At 32.4% G+C, this 17,465-nt stretch overlaps 1 protein-coding gene and 1 long non-coding RNA gene across 2 annotated transcripts; one reads left to right on the top strand and one right to left on the bottom strand.

Moving 5' to 3' along the window:
• Positions 1 to 763: 763 nt before the first annotated feature.
• On the top strand, positions 764 to 6,564 carry LOC132615878 (microtubule-associated protein 70-5-like). Its single transcript, XM_060330475.1, has 11 exons — positions 764 to 1,111; positions 2,576 to 2,661; positions 3,175 to 3,240; positions 3,346 to 3,516; positions 3,752 to 3,922; positions 4,133 to 4,288; positions 4,375 to 4,521; positions 4,616 to 4,687; positions 4,912 to 5,478; positions 5,563 to 5,705; positions 5,794 to 6,564. Exons 1-11 carry the CDS (start codon positions 1,009 to 1,011, stop codon positions 5,816 to 5,818), a joined length of 1,707 nt encoding a protein of 568 aa, XP_060186458.1. The 5' UTR covers positions 764 to 1,008; the 3' UTR covers positions 5,819 to 6,564.
• On the bottom strand, positions 4,163 to 9,399 carry LOC132615880 (uncharacterized). The gene is made up of 3 exons (XR_009572878.1): positions 9,174 to 9,399; positions 9,032 to 9,102; positions 4,163 to 4,297 (listed from the first exon to the last, which is right to left on the bottom strand). It is a non-coding gene; the product is annotated as an uncharacterized LOC132615880 (long non-coding RNA).
• Between the last annotated feature and the right edge of the window lie 8,066 nt (positions 9,400 to 17,465).

Raw genomic sequence — 17,465 nt, 5'->3', positions numbered from 1 at the left:
TTCGCGTGACATAAGACTCATTAAAGGGGAAGCGTTAACACACAAGTATTTCCATTTCCAGAGCTCAAAACCCGAGACCCATTATTTATTTATTTATTTATTTTTGAAGTATATGGGGCTAGCTATAGCTATGAGACTTGGTCACCTACCACTTCTCTGCTGCTTAAGGAAAGCTTCACAAGGCAGATTCTCCATATGAGGGTAGGAGAACTTAACTTTTTGTTCTTTTGTTAGCATTTGTCTTTCTTATTTTACTTTGACCATATTTTCTATTTATAAAACTGTCACCTAGCTCTCTACATTTTTTTGGTTCGATCTATATATAAAAGACAATCTTCACCAATATTTCATAACTAAACAATATATTATAATAATAGAAACGTTAAGAATCGGTCTACTAGCTTTTTTTAAGTAATGGAGTCGTTTGTTAAAAGAGAGAAGAAAAATGTTGGAATATGTCAAAGTTAAAATAAAACAAATGGGAATTCAGAAATATCATTAGGCACATTGTTAGAGGCACATTTGAAGTTTAGATTCGAAATTCAAGTCCTTTTAAGTTACTGGATTTTACATTAATTATTTTTTACACAATCAATGAATTTTCTTAAGAAAAAATGCAACGTTTAAACCAAAGCTACTCAGTTTGACAGAACCTATAACTCGTATTCAAGCTTCGCCATGCATACCCCCTGGTGGTATATTAGTTATAAACACAGGCTGAGCCGGCCTATATTTGTTGTTTTTTGCTGAGAGTTTGCTTCATACCAAGAGAAGTTCTCTTTCTATAATCCACTTTTTGCGGCCAATTTTGCTTATAAGTAAGGAACTCTTTTAAATACCTTTCATTCTCCTACATATTATAGAAACTAGTCCCACATATATAACTACTTCCTTTCCTTAAAACCTTAATATATATCACCACTAGTTATATACATTGTGTTAAGTCCTTGCACTAGCAAGAAGATATATACATAGCAACTTATAGAAGAGAGAAAAATAAACAAGAAAATGGCAGGGTTTGATGAATTTGGTGATGAAGAACATTATTTTCTTGGCCATCATACTGATGCTGTTATCTTTGAACTTAATAGTTTGCAGAACCAACTCAAAGGTTTTTTCCTTCCTTCCTCACCCAAAAGCCCTTCTGTATTCTATTTTGTTGTCATTTTTTTTCCAGATATTTCTTGTTTGTGATTATACTGTATGCTAATTGCTATAGAAGTGTGTGTCCTTAGAACTAGTTCAAGTTGTTTTACAATCTTGCTTTGACCGTTTTCATTTTGTGAAATCTTATTTAATTTCACTTTGATGATGCGTGTTTTTACTTGTTACGTTTCGGTTAAGATTGAGTTAAATTCAGTATCTATTATCTCATACCAGATTATCCGGTCCATTGAGGCTTAGGGAGATAGAATAATCGCCTAGTGTATTTAGTCTCCACTAAAGTTTGAATCTACTTATGGTTCTCCTTCCGTTTTTGTTGATCACTATGCACATCCTCGGATACATTAGTTGTTTAACTTAATGAGTTAGTCTCATGATTCTTCTCCCACTTTATTGATCACTATGTCACACCCGGGAATGCTTAACTTAATGTTAGGAACAAGGTTCCCGTTGTGTTTTTACAACCATCAACCTTGCACTTATGGGCCCCTTTAACTTGATTGCTATTAAGGATTAATTTTTTTTTTTAATTTTTAAAATAAATCTTGATCTTCTCTTTTTTGATGAAACAAAGTTACACATGGGATTTTACTTTCTTTTTCCTTCATTTTTTTCTGGGAGTCTGGGGAGGAGGGATGAGGCCTGGGGTGAGGCATGAAAATATTGCATTTTTATTCTCTCTATTTGCATCTACTATTTTAATTTAACTAGCTTTTTACCACATTTTTCATATATATTTTCTTGAATTGTCACATTCGTTTTGGAAAGGAGGGAATGCATTAAAAAAACTCAGGGGGTGTATTTTATATGCAAAGACAAAGATATAAGTATGTTATAACCATATTTATGCGACTCGGTGCGGCCAGATAACGTAACGGAAGAATATATGTTTTTCCATTGAAATTAATTTATATGCACCGGTCAATATAATTTTTATAATATCAGGTCACTCAAAAGACATATACAAATAACTCTTCATAAAAAGTAGGATTATGATTTTGAATAAAATAGATTACCTGTTATAACATATAAGAATAATATTATAGGGTAAAAATTCTTTAGATCATCCATATATCTATAAGCTAAACTCTTTTTTATTTGGTTGCAAGAATAGCTTTTTTCAACTCTAGTTTCCACTTTACACAATAGGAAATTCAGGGGTTCGTGTGTTTTTAATTGGCTAACATAAAAAAACATAGTGGCTTTAGGTAAGCTTTCATTTTCATATGTAATTGATTTCAGTGGCTTTCTGAAAAACTTGGATTTCAACTGAACTATTTTCATTTTAGCAATTGTTCTTTTTGTAACTTAAAGGGAGACATTTGTGATGCCTATATTTTACATTTAGAAACATTTGTAAATTCCAAGTTATTGAATTACCTTCAATTTTTTTATTTTGAATATTTTTCAGAGAAGGATCGAGAACTTGGAGCGGCACAAAGTGAAATAAAAGCTTTGAAAGCAACAGATGTTCTCAAAGACAAGGCACTTGAAGAGGTACTCTCAATGAACGGTTAATTTCAAGTATCATCATTGAACTTTATTCACTATAGCAGGGAAATTAAAAAAAAAATTGTCATATTGAGCAATTGAAATTAATACATTATTTAAAACATTGAAGTTACTACGTACATACTATAACAATAAAGTCACGAAACTACTTTAGTCACATTAAAGTAACTGAACTAAAAATAAAGTTAAACTTTTACCTTCTATAATGACAAAACCTACACATTAAGGCAACTTTACTGGTATAAAAGGTAAGATTTTGTAATTATACTTTATAATGGGCAAAGTTGAGTCATTTTAATGTGACAAATAGTTTTATAAATTTACTGTTACAATCAGTAAGGTTCAGCGGCTTAACATAACAAAAAATAATTTTGTAACTTTATTGCTATTATAAGAAAAATTCAGTGACCATAATTCTACAAAGATGAAGCTACACAACGCTGCATATTTACTTATTATCTTACAATATTTTCCTTCCAATTCCAATTTTTGTTACAGCTTGGAAGTAAAGTTCAAAGACTGGAAGAAAAACTGAAAATCGATGATACCCTCCTTGAACAAAAGGTTAGTCATTTTATCTATTTTGTTTAGTCTGATTCAGAAGACAGCCATTTAATTTACATACCAAAAAAAGTCCTAATTTGTTTTGGTCCTGATCAAATAATGCAGAATCTTGACTTAAAGATTCTCAGTAATGAGAAGAAAGAAGCTTTGGCTGCACAATATGCTGCTGAATCAACTCTTAGAAGAGTGTATGCAGAGCAGAAGGATGACGATTCACCTCCTATCGAGTCCATTATTGCTCCTCTTGAAGCAGAGATTAAGATGTATAAGAATGAGGTAATGTATCTACAATCAGACCTCTATAACAACGTAACAACATTTCACTATAACGGCTAAATTTTCTTTAGAATCGATTTTTCATGTTATGTTATACCATATCATTTCGTTATAGCGGACAAACAATTATGTCATAGAGAGGTTTGACTGTATGTTGAAATGATGAAATTTCATTCCAAAACTTTCTGTTTTGAGTTGCTATTAACTTGTGTTTTTTTTGTTTTTTTTTCTTCAGATTGCAACATTACAAGAGGATATAAGGGCTTTGGAAAGACAAAACAAGTCAAAAGAAACAGCATTACTTGAAGCAGAAAGGATACTAAAAAGTGCTCTTGAAAGAGCACTAATAGTTGAAGAAGTTCAGAATCAGAACTTTGAGCTGAGAAGACAAATTGAAATCTGCCAGGCATGAGTTACTAAGCCATAAAATAACAAACGATGTTGCTCAGACTCTTCAAAAATGTCAACAGGTGCGTGCCAGATCCTCCAAAAGTAGTATATTTCTGGAGGATCTGACACAGTTGCAACAACATTTTTGGAGAGTTCGATCAACATAGATAACAAGTTAATAGATAGTAGATAGATAGCATAAACATGATTTGCTCCTCATCTGCAGGAGGAACACAAAATACTTGATAAGACGAACCGTCAAAAGATTTTAGAAGTTGAAAAGCTTACACAAACTATTAAAGAACTTGAGGAAGCAATTCTTGCTGGAGGTGCAGCTGCTAACAAGATTCGCGATTGCCAGAGACAAATTTCTGAACTACAAGTAAAAAAACTGCAAAAATAATCGATCTAAGTCACAGAACTTAATTACTCTTGATCAACTGATTGGAGCTTTTCATGAACATGTAGGAGGAGAAAAGGACATTGGAAAGGGAACTAGCAAGACTCAAGATTTCAGCAAATAGAGTAGCAACAGTCGTGGCAAACGAGTGGAAAGATGAGAATGACAAAGTAATGCCTGTTAAACAGTGGCTAGAAGAGAGAAGGCTGTTACAGGTCACTAGAACAACATATTAATAAGTCTGATTAAATGAGCTATCACACTTAATTAATCAATTTCTCTAAATAATTTTGCACATTTGGATTTTAGGCGGAGATGCAACGACTAAGAGACAAGCTCGCAATATCAGAGAGAACTGCTAAGGCTGAAGCACAAATCAAGGTGAGATTTTGTTTCTACATATATAGTCAAACCTCTCTATAGCAGCACTGTTTGTCCCTTGGGCTGCTAAAACGAAATGTTGTTATAGAGAACATATAATACAACATAATATGAAAGATTGATTGCATAGAAAACATTGTTGATATAGTCAAATGTTGTTATACAGAGGTCTGACTGTATATCCTAATGTTTTGGTCTCTCATCTGTTAAACATTTGCCTATAGGACAAGCTAAAACTGAGGCTCAGGACTTTGGAAGAAGGGCTGAAGCAAGCAACAAGTGTCTCTGTTATTCCTAATGGATCGCTGAAACCTCAAAAAACTAATCATTTGTTTGGTATTTTATCGAGCAATGCTGGATTGAAAAAGAGATCAACGTCTCAACCAAGGGTGTCTACCATTAAAAAGAGTTCCAAGCAGCCAAGTTTAGAAAAAAGAAGAGATGATGCTTCGAAGCAATTCAACAAGGAAGGCTCGGGAGATAGTTTGGTGAAGAAGAGCCTATGGGCTTCTCGAAATAAAGTTGTTGACAGTGCTGAAAAGGAAAATGCAGAAATCAAAGAAAATTCTAATGGGCACGTATATAGCAAGGAAATGACACATATGCAGAAAATCAAGGACAGGGTTGGTGAACATGAAGAGAATAAGAACAACGCTGGAAGCAGTGAGAGCAATGATAACGATATGGTATCAGGATTTTTGTATGATAGGCTTCAGAAAGAGGTACTATGTTTGAGGAAATTCTGTGAGACGAAAGAGTCTGCTTTGAGTGCTAAAAATGAAGAAACCAAGGTGAAGTACATAACAGATATATCACCAGTCCTTTAATTGTTTGTTTACTAGAGTACTTATTTTTTTCCTTTATGGAGTTTTTAGATGCTAATGAAGAAGATTGAGACACTAAACAAAGCCATAGAAGTCGAATCTAGGAAAATGAAGAGAGAAGCAGCTATAAGAGAGAAAGATTTAGTATCAACAAAGACAGATGACAATACAAGAAACAGAAACTCATTAACAAGGTCTGCATTTCCTCCTCTTTTTTTACACTGATTCCTATGCAAAGATCAAATCACTGATCCAATATATTACTTTACTTTTGTTCCGCAGCTCCGTTAGGGTCATAAAATCTTGAAGAAGATATATATGTTGGCAGAAAAAGATCGATCAGACCTTTGTTCATCAGTGTGATATATTCTTACAATCCTTGTATATACAAAACGCAGTTGAGTGAGTAGCTACAGAATAAAGTTCTGATAAACTTGTAAAGTGAGGAACTAATTGAGTCATATTTTGGAGAGTGATTTCATAGTGTTATTAACGCTCGTTGATTTGTTTGGTCCATACCCTTCTTTGATAAGCCGTAACTATTCAAAGATCCCATCATTCATAGTAGAAAGTGGAATACATGCATTCAAGTTCCAGAAATTTGTATTATTTCTTCTGTTCATATAAAATACTACAATCAAGAAACAGAGATTTCATGTTTTTGGGCCTATAATAGAAGTAAAAAACAATATTCCCTCCGTCCCAAAAAGATTGTCTTAGTTTAACTTGGCACAAAGTAAGAAATAAAGGAATACTTTTGAAATGTGTGGTCCAAAATAAGCCTTAGATATTTGTGTGGTTGTAAATCATTTCATAAAGTTAAATTGCTTCTAAATATAGAAAGGTGCCAATCTTTTTGGGACAGACTAAAAAAGAAACGAAGACAGTCTTTTTGGGACGGAGGGAGTAGGTGAAAGTGAAGCTTCATATCTTATAGCGCTCATAATTAAACTCAGGGATGGCAGGTAAAAATGGCCACCCTTCTTAGTATCTCCTTTTACAACAATAACAATGTCTAAATATCAAACAAGTTGAGGTTGACTATATGAATCCTCACCAATGATATTATGCCAAATGAGTGCAAAACTGATACAATATTTTATGGAACAGGCTATGTGTGAATTGTCTGTTCCATAAAATATTGTATCAGTTTTGCCATGAAAGTTGTTATTATTTGACGAACTCGATAGAATTTTAATATAGTGTTAAAAGAGAATCAAGTATTTTTATTTATTTTATTTTATTTAATTATAGCCTTTTTAGGCAAAAACAGAAAAACAAAGATCGAAACAAGCAAAATAAGTAGAAATAACACATATTTCTAGCAAAAAACAGGCGAAACTTTCAAAATTTTGAAAAAGAAATCTCAACTTTATGAACACTAGGGTTCTATCGAGTTCTTCAAATAATAACAACTTTCATGGCAAAATGGAGGTCTAAATGCTCTGGATGTGTTGCTAAATTAAAGAACATACTTAGAATGGACGGCAAGAACGTTACCAAGACTAGGGGAGAGGGAGAATTCCCATGTGCACTTAATTTTGTTATAGCGGGAGTTGGGAAGAACTAAGGAGAGAGAAGGGGGCTTTTGTATATTGTAATATAAGTGAAAGGGACTTAAGTGTATAAGTTGTGAACTACAAAGTTTTTAAAATTATAAAGTAATCTTGGGACCACTGCCCTTAACCCTAAAATAAAAAAATAAAGGGAAAAGAAAAGGAGTGGCCTGTTGCAAATTAAACTAAGGAAGTGGCTTCTTTGCCAAATACTCTCAAGTTACTACCTTTCCATCAAGCCAATTTGTTTTACCCAAAAAATACACAGGGAATTTTGTCCCGTATGTCTTTTCTTATTTGGTATTTAATTTTGTTTGTTCCTAAGTTGAAAGATCCAAATTCATGAATTTGAAAAGTTTATCACTGAATCGCCAAGACTTCCTCTTAAAAAAGGATAAAATCAATGAACTTTTTCATTCGTTCAATATCCTCACTAGACAACGAGGACTGAAATTTTCATGGTCTTTTGAAAGTACTAAATATACAAATATTGATTTTCCTTTTTGCTAGCCTTGTCGAATAACATGGACATAATTATACAAAAAAATAGGATTTTGAAAGAAAAGAAGCCATTTAAAGTTGATAATATATACCATTAAACTTTTCGAAATCGAATTAATCTGAGTAATATATTATATTACGGATAGATGTCAAATTCAAATTATATCTGAAATCCTTGACTTACGGAGTATAAAAAGGAGTAAAGCCATCCTATTCTCCTTCCTCAAAGAACTGATATCTAGAGAAGGGGAAAGGGGTAAATACAATATGAGGGGATTTATTCCTTCGCTAGACCAGGGGAGGGGAGAAGAAGAGTCAAGGAAAGACGAGGTAGTGGTTCTAGTTGTAGGGATTATTTTAATTGATGTGGCTTTTTTTTAGTTGGTTACTCTGCTACATTAGCAGTATTTGAGCTTCACGCTCTGATCTTTTTCAGGAACCGAGTTCTTAGTGCCCAATAGACACACTCTGATGGTTGTTTGAGTGTCAAATAGGAAATATTCTTAGTTTAGGTGCAGGGGTGGAGCTACAGTGTTAAGAGAGGATTCGGGCGAACCCAGTAGCTTTTGCGTAGATCCTATATTTTTACTATAGAAAAACAATAAAGGTAGATATTGTTACTTGCGAACCCACATACACAAATAAACGGACGGTTTAGTGGTAATGAAGAGGCTAGAGAAGCTCTCTCTTTCTAGAGATGTGGGTTTGAAACTCCACCAATGCTTTTCTTTTGGAGGTAACTTTTTCCCTTTTTGCTATCATACATAGATATTCAAAATATATTAAATACTTATACTTGTTTGTTAGTTTGATGGTTGTTATCAGGGGTAGCTCAAGGGTGAAGCTAGTAAAACCTTTGCTTTAGCCCCCCAAACTTTTGAGGCCCCAAAATTTTTACGGATGAATTTTATGATTTTATTTTTTCTTAGACAATATTGAAAATTGTATAAAGAAGTACAAAATTTATATAATAAAATAAGGGAAAAAACTATCTACTTTTTAAGAGAAATATTTTAGAACTTTGAACTAAATTACTCAAAATCTTCATATTATTAAATAAAGTTTTTACAACAATATCTAAGGTAATGTATTTAAAACACATGACTAACATCTTGTTAACTTTAATTAATCCTCACTAATATAAATATTAATAATAATGTTACTATGTGAAGTAAATGCAACAATTATAAAAAAAAAAAAAAAAAGGCAAGCCTAGATTTTTTTGTTTTTATGTATGTGTATATATTTAAGGTCCCGGATTAAAATTTAGCTTTAGGCCATTAATTTTATTGAGAAGCCCTTAGTTTTTATACATTAGCTTGAGGTCGGTGTCTTGTCTTAAAATTCTGAACCCCCAGACCTCAAATCCTGGCTCCGCCTCTGTTTACGTGTCTAAATGGAAAATCATGACAAGTTTAGAAGGCTGTATATGTATTTGGCTAAAAATTTAATCAAATACTCACATTGATGCCATGTTCAGGGCCAACAGAAGCACTGGTACCTCCTCCCAAAGGCAAATCAACCTCATCTACAACTTTGTAAACATAAGTATTAAAAATTACAGTTATTAGATGAAAAGAAGAAAAAAAATAAGGAAAAACTTACACTAGAGTATCAGCAATCCAATCAACCCACGAGTGAGTGCAGTACGAAATTCATTCAGACCACCAAAATGATTGCACAGAAAACGAAAATTGTGTATAGTGGAAGGACTGAAGTAGACAAGGAAAATACGGCCCTTACAGTCAGAGCTAGAGCTAGAATTCATGAAGTCAAGTTTCTTTAGCCATTTGAAATGTAAGAAATTAGGGGGGAATGAGAGATGGAGAGAATTGAGATCGCGAAAGAGAGATAAATAGGAGGGAAATTTAGTTAGGGAGAATACCTTCAACAACGTGATGCCTGCTCCACTTTTAATCCACACCGTACACGCGTCTCCATCTCCACCATAAGATCAAATGAGATTGTCCAATTTAAATAAATTAGATCGCCATTCCTTTTTCCTTTTTGTCAAACTTTAACCAAAAAAATCTATTTACCCATATATATATATATATATATATATATATATATATATATATATATACATTAAACGCTAAGAAATTTGAAAATATCTAAAAAAAAATCTTATTGATAAAGCATTAAATTGTAACTTAAACTACACTGTTACAAATTATAAGAGTAGATAGTTTATAAAGTAAATTAACAATTTAAATGCAATATAACTAAGAAATTTAGCATACACTAATTTAAGATGAACTAACAAATTAGTTATTGTTATAAAATAATAAAGCAAGCAAGAACAATATTGTTGACAAAGAGAGAAGAGAGGCATTCTTTTATTTCTCTTATTAGGGATATATTTACAATGATGGAGAACCTCTATATTTAGAGGGGAAAACTGACCTAATCCCAAAGTCAGTAACCCTAATATTTCTCTTAAAGATAGACATCCACAATAAATAGATAACTATTCATAACACTCCCCCTTGGATGTCTATTTGATATATGATGTGCCTCGTTAAAACCTTACTAGAAAAAAATCCAGTGGGAAAAAAATTCTAGTGAAGAAAAAAGAGTACACAACTCTAACAATACGCCCTTTGGTTGCCTCATTAAAAACCTTACCAGGAAAACCCAATTGGGACAAAACCTTGGCTAAGGAAAAAAGAGTACAATGCGTATTAACTCCCCCTGATGGGTACATCACTCCAAAACTTGAATCTTTGCATTCCAATCTTGTGCACCATCTTTTTGAAAGTTGTAGTTTCTAGAGACTTGGTGAATAAATCAGTCATATTATTGCTCGAACAAATCTCTTGCTCGTTGATATCACCATTCTTCTAGAGCTCGTGTGTGAAGAAAAACTTTGGTGAAATATGCTTTGTTCTTTTATGAATCCACTCTTTAGTTGGCTTATGTATGCTGCTGCATCTTCAGTCTTTGAATAGAGTTGTATTGTTGAAATCACTCCAAGTGCATTCCTGACCTGCTTTATAAACAATTCTTATCTTTATATGATTTGAGTGTCATGTAGAAGAACATCGTATGGCTGTAATCCCTGATAGTCATAGCAAAATATATGAATGCATCAATTGCATAAAGATATGGCACTTCGGGACCAAAGAATTCTGCAAGTTTCTCATTTCAAACAGATAATATACAGCTTTTGAGAACTCTTCAGGAGTTTCCATAATATTCAAGTTGTCAACTTGCACCAACAATATGACAGATTTTGATTTCCACAAAGACGTAAGGATAAATAGAGTCATTTGTGCCCTTAGTCAGTGAATATTCATTAAGGTGATAGAATCACATTCACCTTGCTTAAATTGATTCATATAAGACTTATGAACAAATTTCTACAACTTCTATATGCTTCAGGAATTTAAAATTCTTTAGGAATTTACATATAATTTTGTCAAGTAATTCATATAGGCTGTGACAACATCTATTTCTATTTAAATGATGTGACATCTTCTGGTGTCTGGACAGCAGGTCCAATAAGCTTTACACTTACCAATATGTGTCATTTCACTTGATAATAATTTCTACGTTAGCATGCTTTATATACGTAGAATTCAGATCCTCACAATCTTTTACAATATTGCACTATATTGTACCAAAGATATCGTTGACGATATATTATTTGTATCGGTTCGCAATATGACATAACTTATTGAGATTTCATCACTTTAATTATTTTCGGTACCTAAACCTCGCATGAGGTTTCATGAAGTGTTATGTCGTATGCTCTTCAAGAGCACATTGCCTCCTTATTATGACCATTTTGATCATTTGCTCCTCTCCCTTTTCAAGGATTATTGCGTTTGGAACCGATTAGTCTACCATGCTTCATGCATGCTGTAGACTCTGTCCTTCAGGGACATGAATTTAATAGGAGCATTTTGCATTTGAAATTAGAAATTAATTTTGGATCAGCAAATGCTTCTAGCATTTGAGTTGAATTATCTTTTGAATGAGGATCATACTAATGATAATTCATAACATATTCCTCAGTTGCTTATTCTCTCCCCCTTATATTAGAAAAATTAACATATATCTCATCTTCTTTGGGGAATCCATCTTTGTGCATCATGGTAGATTAATTAATCATATTCCACACATAAAAAACTATTAGATGGAAATATCTGGTTTCTAACCCTGAACCACTTGTGAGGGGAGAATTTATCATAATTTATTGGTCTGGAGCATACAAGTGATGTTGTATACAATATATCATATCTCAGACCAGCACATGAAGCTTTATTCTGATAAGCAACAGTTTAGCTACTTATTGGAGGCATTTAACGCCAAATCAGCTTGGATATAAACCAGCATTATCAAGATGGATTGTCTCGATTACTTAATCTTGTGCTCTTAACTCAATTATTTTGAGCAAGTAATTTTGTAAATGTCAAACTGCATGTTGATAATAAACACACATGTGATCATCTCATTGATGCATCTATTTAAGATGTCACATAACAGGTGAACAGGCCCATATTCACTTTTTATATTTTTTCAGAATTTAGGGAATTCTATCCCAACATTAGCCAGTATAATCAATTTATCATGAGAACAAGCAACAAAAATAAATTCTTGAAGAACTTCTAGTTCTTCAATATATATTAGATACTCAATCTGCACATTATATTTGAATCGGGATGGCTAAACTGCTCATGCCCACCAATAATTTATTTATGCTAGTAAACTTCAAGTTTACCATGCCATGTGCTATTTGTTTTAGTAAACTTTTGGTTTACTATGACACGAATTTTATATCAATATAAACTTCTGGTTTATTGTTCATGTGATTCATCATGCTTATATTTGTAGCACAAATCGGTTCACCTTTCATATACATATTTCTTACCCGTAGTAACTTGAAGATATTAAATCTTTCAATCTTTTGTAGTATTAATCATTTTTATCAGTAAACTTCGGGTTTACTACAACTTGTGTTTTGATCATAACAACTTTGTATATTACGATACAAGATGAATGACATGATAGTATAGCCTTTAATTTATTCCTCATAATCATATATTGTTTGGACACTACTGGTGTCGTGATTCTAGTAGACAAATAATTAGGCTCTTCTGGAGACCTTGATCATCAATTTTATACTATCAAAATATTTCTTAGACACTTTTCAATGTCTTACTACTTCAGGAGTAAATTTCAAAGTTAAACTTTTTCGGGAGAAAAGTTCAAAACCTTACTACTTCAGGAGTAAGTTGACTACTTTGGGAGTATACTTTAAATTTTACTACTTCATGAGTAAATTTCAAATTCTTACTATTTCGAGAGTAGATTTCAGGATTCTGCTACTTCAGAAATAAATAATAAAAAATTCAAAATATTTCTTCTTAATTATTTTATCTCTTCTATAGGTGAGACGTGATATTTTCACAACAAGAGCATGCCTATATTTATAATCCTTAATATATCATCACATTCACTTCAAGAAATGGATCTGTATTTGTAACATGTATCAAACGTTTTCATTCTTCAAGAATGGGACATCATAATCATCTGAACGTGCCTTACAAATAAACAAACAACAACCCAGTGAAATCCCACAACGTGGGGTCTGAGGAGGGTAGAGTGTACGCAGACCTTACTCCTACAAGATAAACAAGTACTTCTTTTAGTATAAAATACACGACATGATATACAGTAAATAAATTCACAAAAGAAAGGTATTTATCCAAAAGTGTAAACAAACTTAAAAACATGCCCTGTGAACCTTCTCCTTTAGCCTCTGTAATTAACAAAAATTACTTCCAAATAAATATATAAGAGACACATACCTCTGGAGTAATATGTTTTAAAAAAAAAAAAACAGATCCATGACAAGAGAGCATTAGTTCAATCTCCTTATCACCGATAAAAGAAAATAAAACAAAGGAAAGTTCTTACTGATCTCCAATAAGGCATGCAACAGTTGGCTTCAAGTTCTCAAACAGGGGAGTGATTAAAACAAATACCTAGAATATAATTGACACAGTGAAAGATTATCAAAGTAAATACTTATCTTGCACTCGTGTAACTCCAAGAATAACACTTGATTAGAAAATAAACTCAACATTATAGAGTCTCGTGCTGATAACGTGTTATAAAATAATAAAACAAGCAAGAACAATATTGTAGACAAAGAGAGAAGAGAGGAATTCTTTTATTTCTCTTGTTAGGGATGTATTTACAATGAAGTCTCTATATTTATAGGGAAAACTGACTTGATCCCAAAGTCACTAACCCCAATATTTCTCCTAAAGATAGACATCCACAATATATAGATAATGTAATTGTATAAGCTTTCACTTTGTAGATTTTTTTTGATATTTTTGAGTAAAATTAACAGTAGATTAATACTATAAAATTTGAGTAAAGAGATCAAATATAAAATAAAATGCAAAACCAAGTAGATCTTTTTATGTTTAAAATAAATAAATCAAGAAAGGAACAAGAAGAATAAGCTAAGAACACTATGCACAACACCAAAAATCCAAGACAATGCAGAATATGACAGTTGTGCTATTCCGTTTCGAACTCATGACCTTCACAAAATTATGAACCCACTAGACCATCGCGCTACGGGATCATTTTGTGCCTATGTGGATTCAACTATGTTTATATCGGCTATCTACAGAATTTAACCCATACAAAGCAATGATTTTTTCAATGAAGTGGGTTCATTTTAACCCGCTTGACCCTATGTTGGTCCGCCCCGGGTTACAATTGAGTACAATAATTGGAAAAGAGAAACTAATACCACCTTGGATGAATATAAGATTTTCTGAGGTTAGATTGGGTCAACCTCAGAAAATATAAAACATCCTAGAACAAAAATAGAAGAAGATAAAGAAAAAATTGAATTTTAGCATCATAATTACAAAAACTCAAATCTTGGCAAATCAATTAGCAAGAACTTGAATTGATTTGACATCATAGAAAATAATTTAATAGCAAGAATATCAAAATTTTATTGATTTAGCAGATCTCAGATCTAGGATAATTGCTAACAAAAAAAGGTTTATAAAAGCAAAAAAAAAAAAAAAACTTGATTTAACATCATAAAAAGATGTAATAGCAAGAACATCAAAACTTGATTTAAAAAAAGAACACGGACAAAATGAAAATTGAGAAGAACACATAGAAAAAGAAGATGAAAAGTAGAAGTACAAAAGAAGGGAAGTAAAAGCACATGGGTGGAAATTTAGTGTTTTATTATTTAATCAAGATATTACTTTATTTCGAATGCCTAAACACTTAAACTTAAAGATAACAAGATTCAAACAAACAAAATTTATTTTGGGACACTTTACAATCCCTAAAATGACGATTCAAACGTTTAGGTATACTTGATGTAATGAGCCGACATTATTGGCCGCAAAAAAAGATATCAAGTTTTAAATAAAATATTGATATTTCAGAATTTTTAAACATGACTAATCTTTGGTCAAAGTATGAAAAAAACGTGAATTTAAGAACTTTAAAATTGTATAAAAAAAAAGTATAACCTCCATTACGCACTAATTTAGTGCGCAATATGACTTAACTGTAAATTAAGGATAATTTGGTTACTTTTCTTTATTGGGTTATTTTGGTACCCGGATCCACTTTTGGGTCATTTAAGTTGCGGACTCCTATTACTTGTTACACCGTAGATGCTACATTCTTTTTTGTGTAAATCTTAAACTTTTTTTTTTTTTTTTTTTTGCATTTTTATAGATGTGGTTTTGTTGCTCGCTTCAGTCTCTGGTATATATTTACTAGATGGCCATGTCCGTGCATAGCACGGGTGTATATTCAACATCATTGTTTGTAATATTCACAGAGTTACAATATCACTGAATATTTTCAGCATCGAGATCATTTCATGCTTTTAATACTTCAAAACATCTACATGAATGAGGAACAAAATTCAACTCTATATCCAATAGAGTATGAAATATCTATTGTGCCTATTGAGTACTTGCAAAATAGTACATTCTTCGGGCTTTCATGAAAAAAACCATTTACAAGATAATAAAAGAAGCACCCTTTTGAAATTCGACTATTAAAGCTCTGCAGTCATAGCCTTCTTTTCCAGCTCGATAAAAATATTGGAGCCCGCCATTATAGAGCATAGCCGAGGGATGAAATTTGCATAATCTATCCAAATGAAAAGAAAGAATTTAATAAAAGTAAGAAATAAGACACAATGTGAAGCAAGATTTCGGTAGCATACCTAAATCAGTAATGTGTTAGGCATGTTAAGGTAAAGAGAAACACTACCATGCTACCATAAAATAAATAGATATTCGAACTATAAGTTGGCAGAAGAAACCTAATGGGTGCAAGATGGCATAGCTTTAAATCTTTCATGTGGCTTATGCATCATACTGGCAATTAGTGAAACAGCAACCTATAATTGAAATAAAGAAATGCACATCATATTGCGTTAAATCTTCAAGTTCAAATGTTTGCTCAAGACCTTGTCCCACTAAGAGGAAGACGGGGGACTCAGTTCCTTATGACATTTTATATGATTTCTCCTTTATGAAAAACCGATGAATTACTTATGAGTAAGCAAAGTACGCAAAAGCTTCAAGTAATTCATCTGAAAAGCAAAGCTACAGCTAAGGAGGCACATAAAAGCTTTGAGGAAAACTAAGAATATAAAAAAGTTGAGCTAGAAATTATTTTTGAAGGGGAATGATTAGCAATTGATTAGAACATGTACCCTAAAGGATTTAGAGAGAAAGCACACTATTTAAAGGCCCTCTGGATAATATGCCCTCCTGAAATTTGCTAGTTAATGTTTCATGTTTGTTTGGTTCTTCATTGTACATTGATGCTACTACTGTATACTATACTTTTATCTCCATATAATATTTATCAAAAGGCCATAAAATCTCAATCAACTGTTCATGTTTCAAAATGATAAGAGACATGATATGCATATATTCTTAAACTCACCATTATTTTCTGCTCGACAAATGATTTGGTAGACAAAAAACATATCACTCACCTCTAATATTGCAACTCTCCTTTTTTCCTTGCACCTTTTTTTCTTTTTTCTTGCAAGAGTACCAATGTTATTGTTGAGCGAAATCCTCTCTATTCGCCCCTTTCTATACACTATCGAACTTATGACTTCATGAACAAAGCTAAAACAATATAACATAAAGAACTACTGTATTTTGAGAATAAATTACGGTGGGTAGAATTAATTGCAAGCTAAGAGTACCAAAGAAAAAACTGACTTGTAAAGCCACCAAACAAAGGGGTGTAGAAAGATACAGTGGAGCAGAGCAGAAGAGAGAAGCTCCTTAAGAGGGCAGAAAGAATACACTATTAAATGCCCTTTAACCAGCTAAAGGTTGTTTGTGATGTAAAATAGCAAATTACTAATTATCTCATTATACATACCGGAGAAAGACAAAGGGCTTACTCTACATTATTTTGTTTAGCATATATGGTCCATCTAATTTGCTGACATAAGTGATCCTGTAGTAGTTGTCTAGTTGCTTTAACTGTCAAAGAAAAGACACAAAAATCAGCAAGCATTTAGAAAATTTGCTTTAGAGTCAAAGTAAAAAGTATGAACAAAATACTTGAAGGCCACAGGTTAATAGCAGATGATGCCTAAAGTAATCCAAACAATAAGAGGCTCCTATGAAACAGATGCATATGAGAAGTTTACATTATTAGAAAACAACCAATGCCCTGTGAAGTAACACAACTAGAGGGAAAAATAGAAGGATCCCTTGGTCATGTTTCCATATTAGTTAGGCACACTTTAGAAGAGAAACTCACGAAGCAATATTTTGACAAACTCCTTATAAACAGTGTTGCACCAGGAAAAAAAATACTATAAATAAATGACTAAGATAATTTGTTATAACA

The sequence above is a fragment of the Lycium barbarum genome, chromosome 10 (assembly GCF_019175385.1).
Source record: "Lycium barbarum isolate Lr01 chromosome 10, ASM1917538v2, whole genome shotgun sequence".
In the NCBI taxonomy this organism is placed as follows: domain Eukaryota; kingdom Viridiplantae; phylum Streptophyta; class Magnoliopsida; order Solanales; family Solanaceae; genus Lycium; species Lycium barbarum.
Note: the sequence above shows the minus strand (reverse complement) of the source record. Positions and strands in the feature narration are given on the sequence as shown.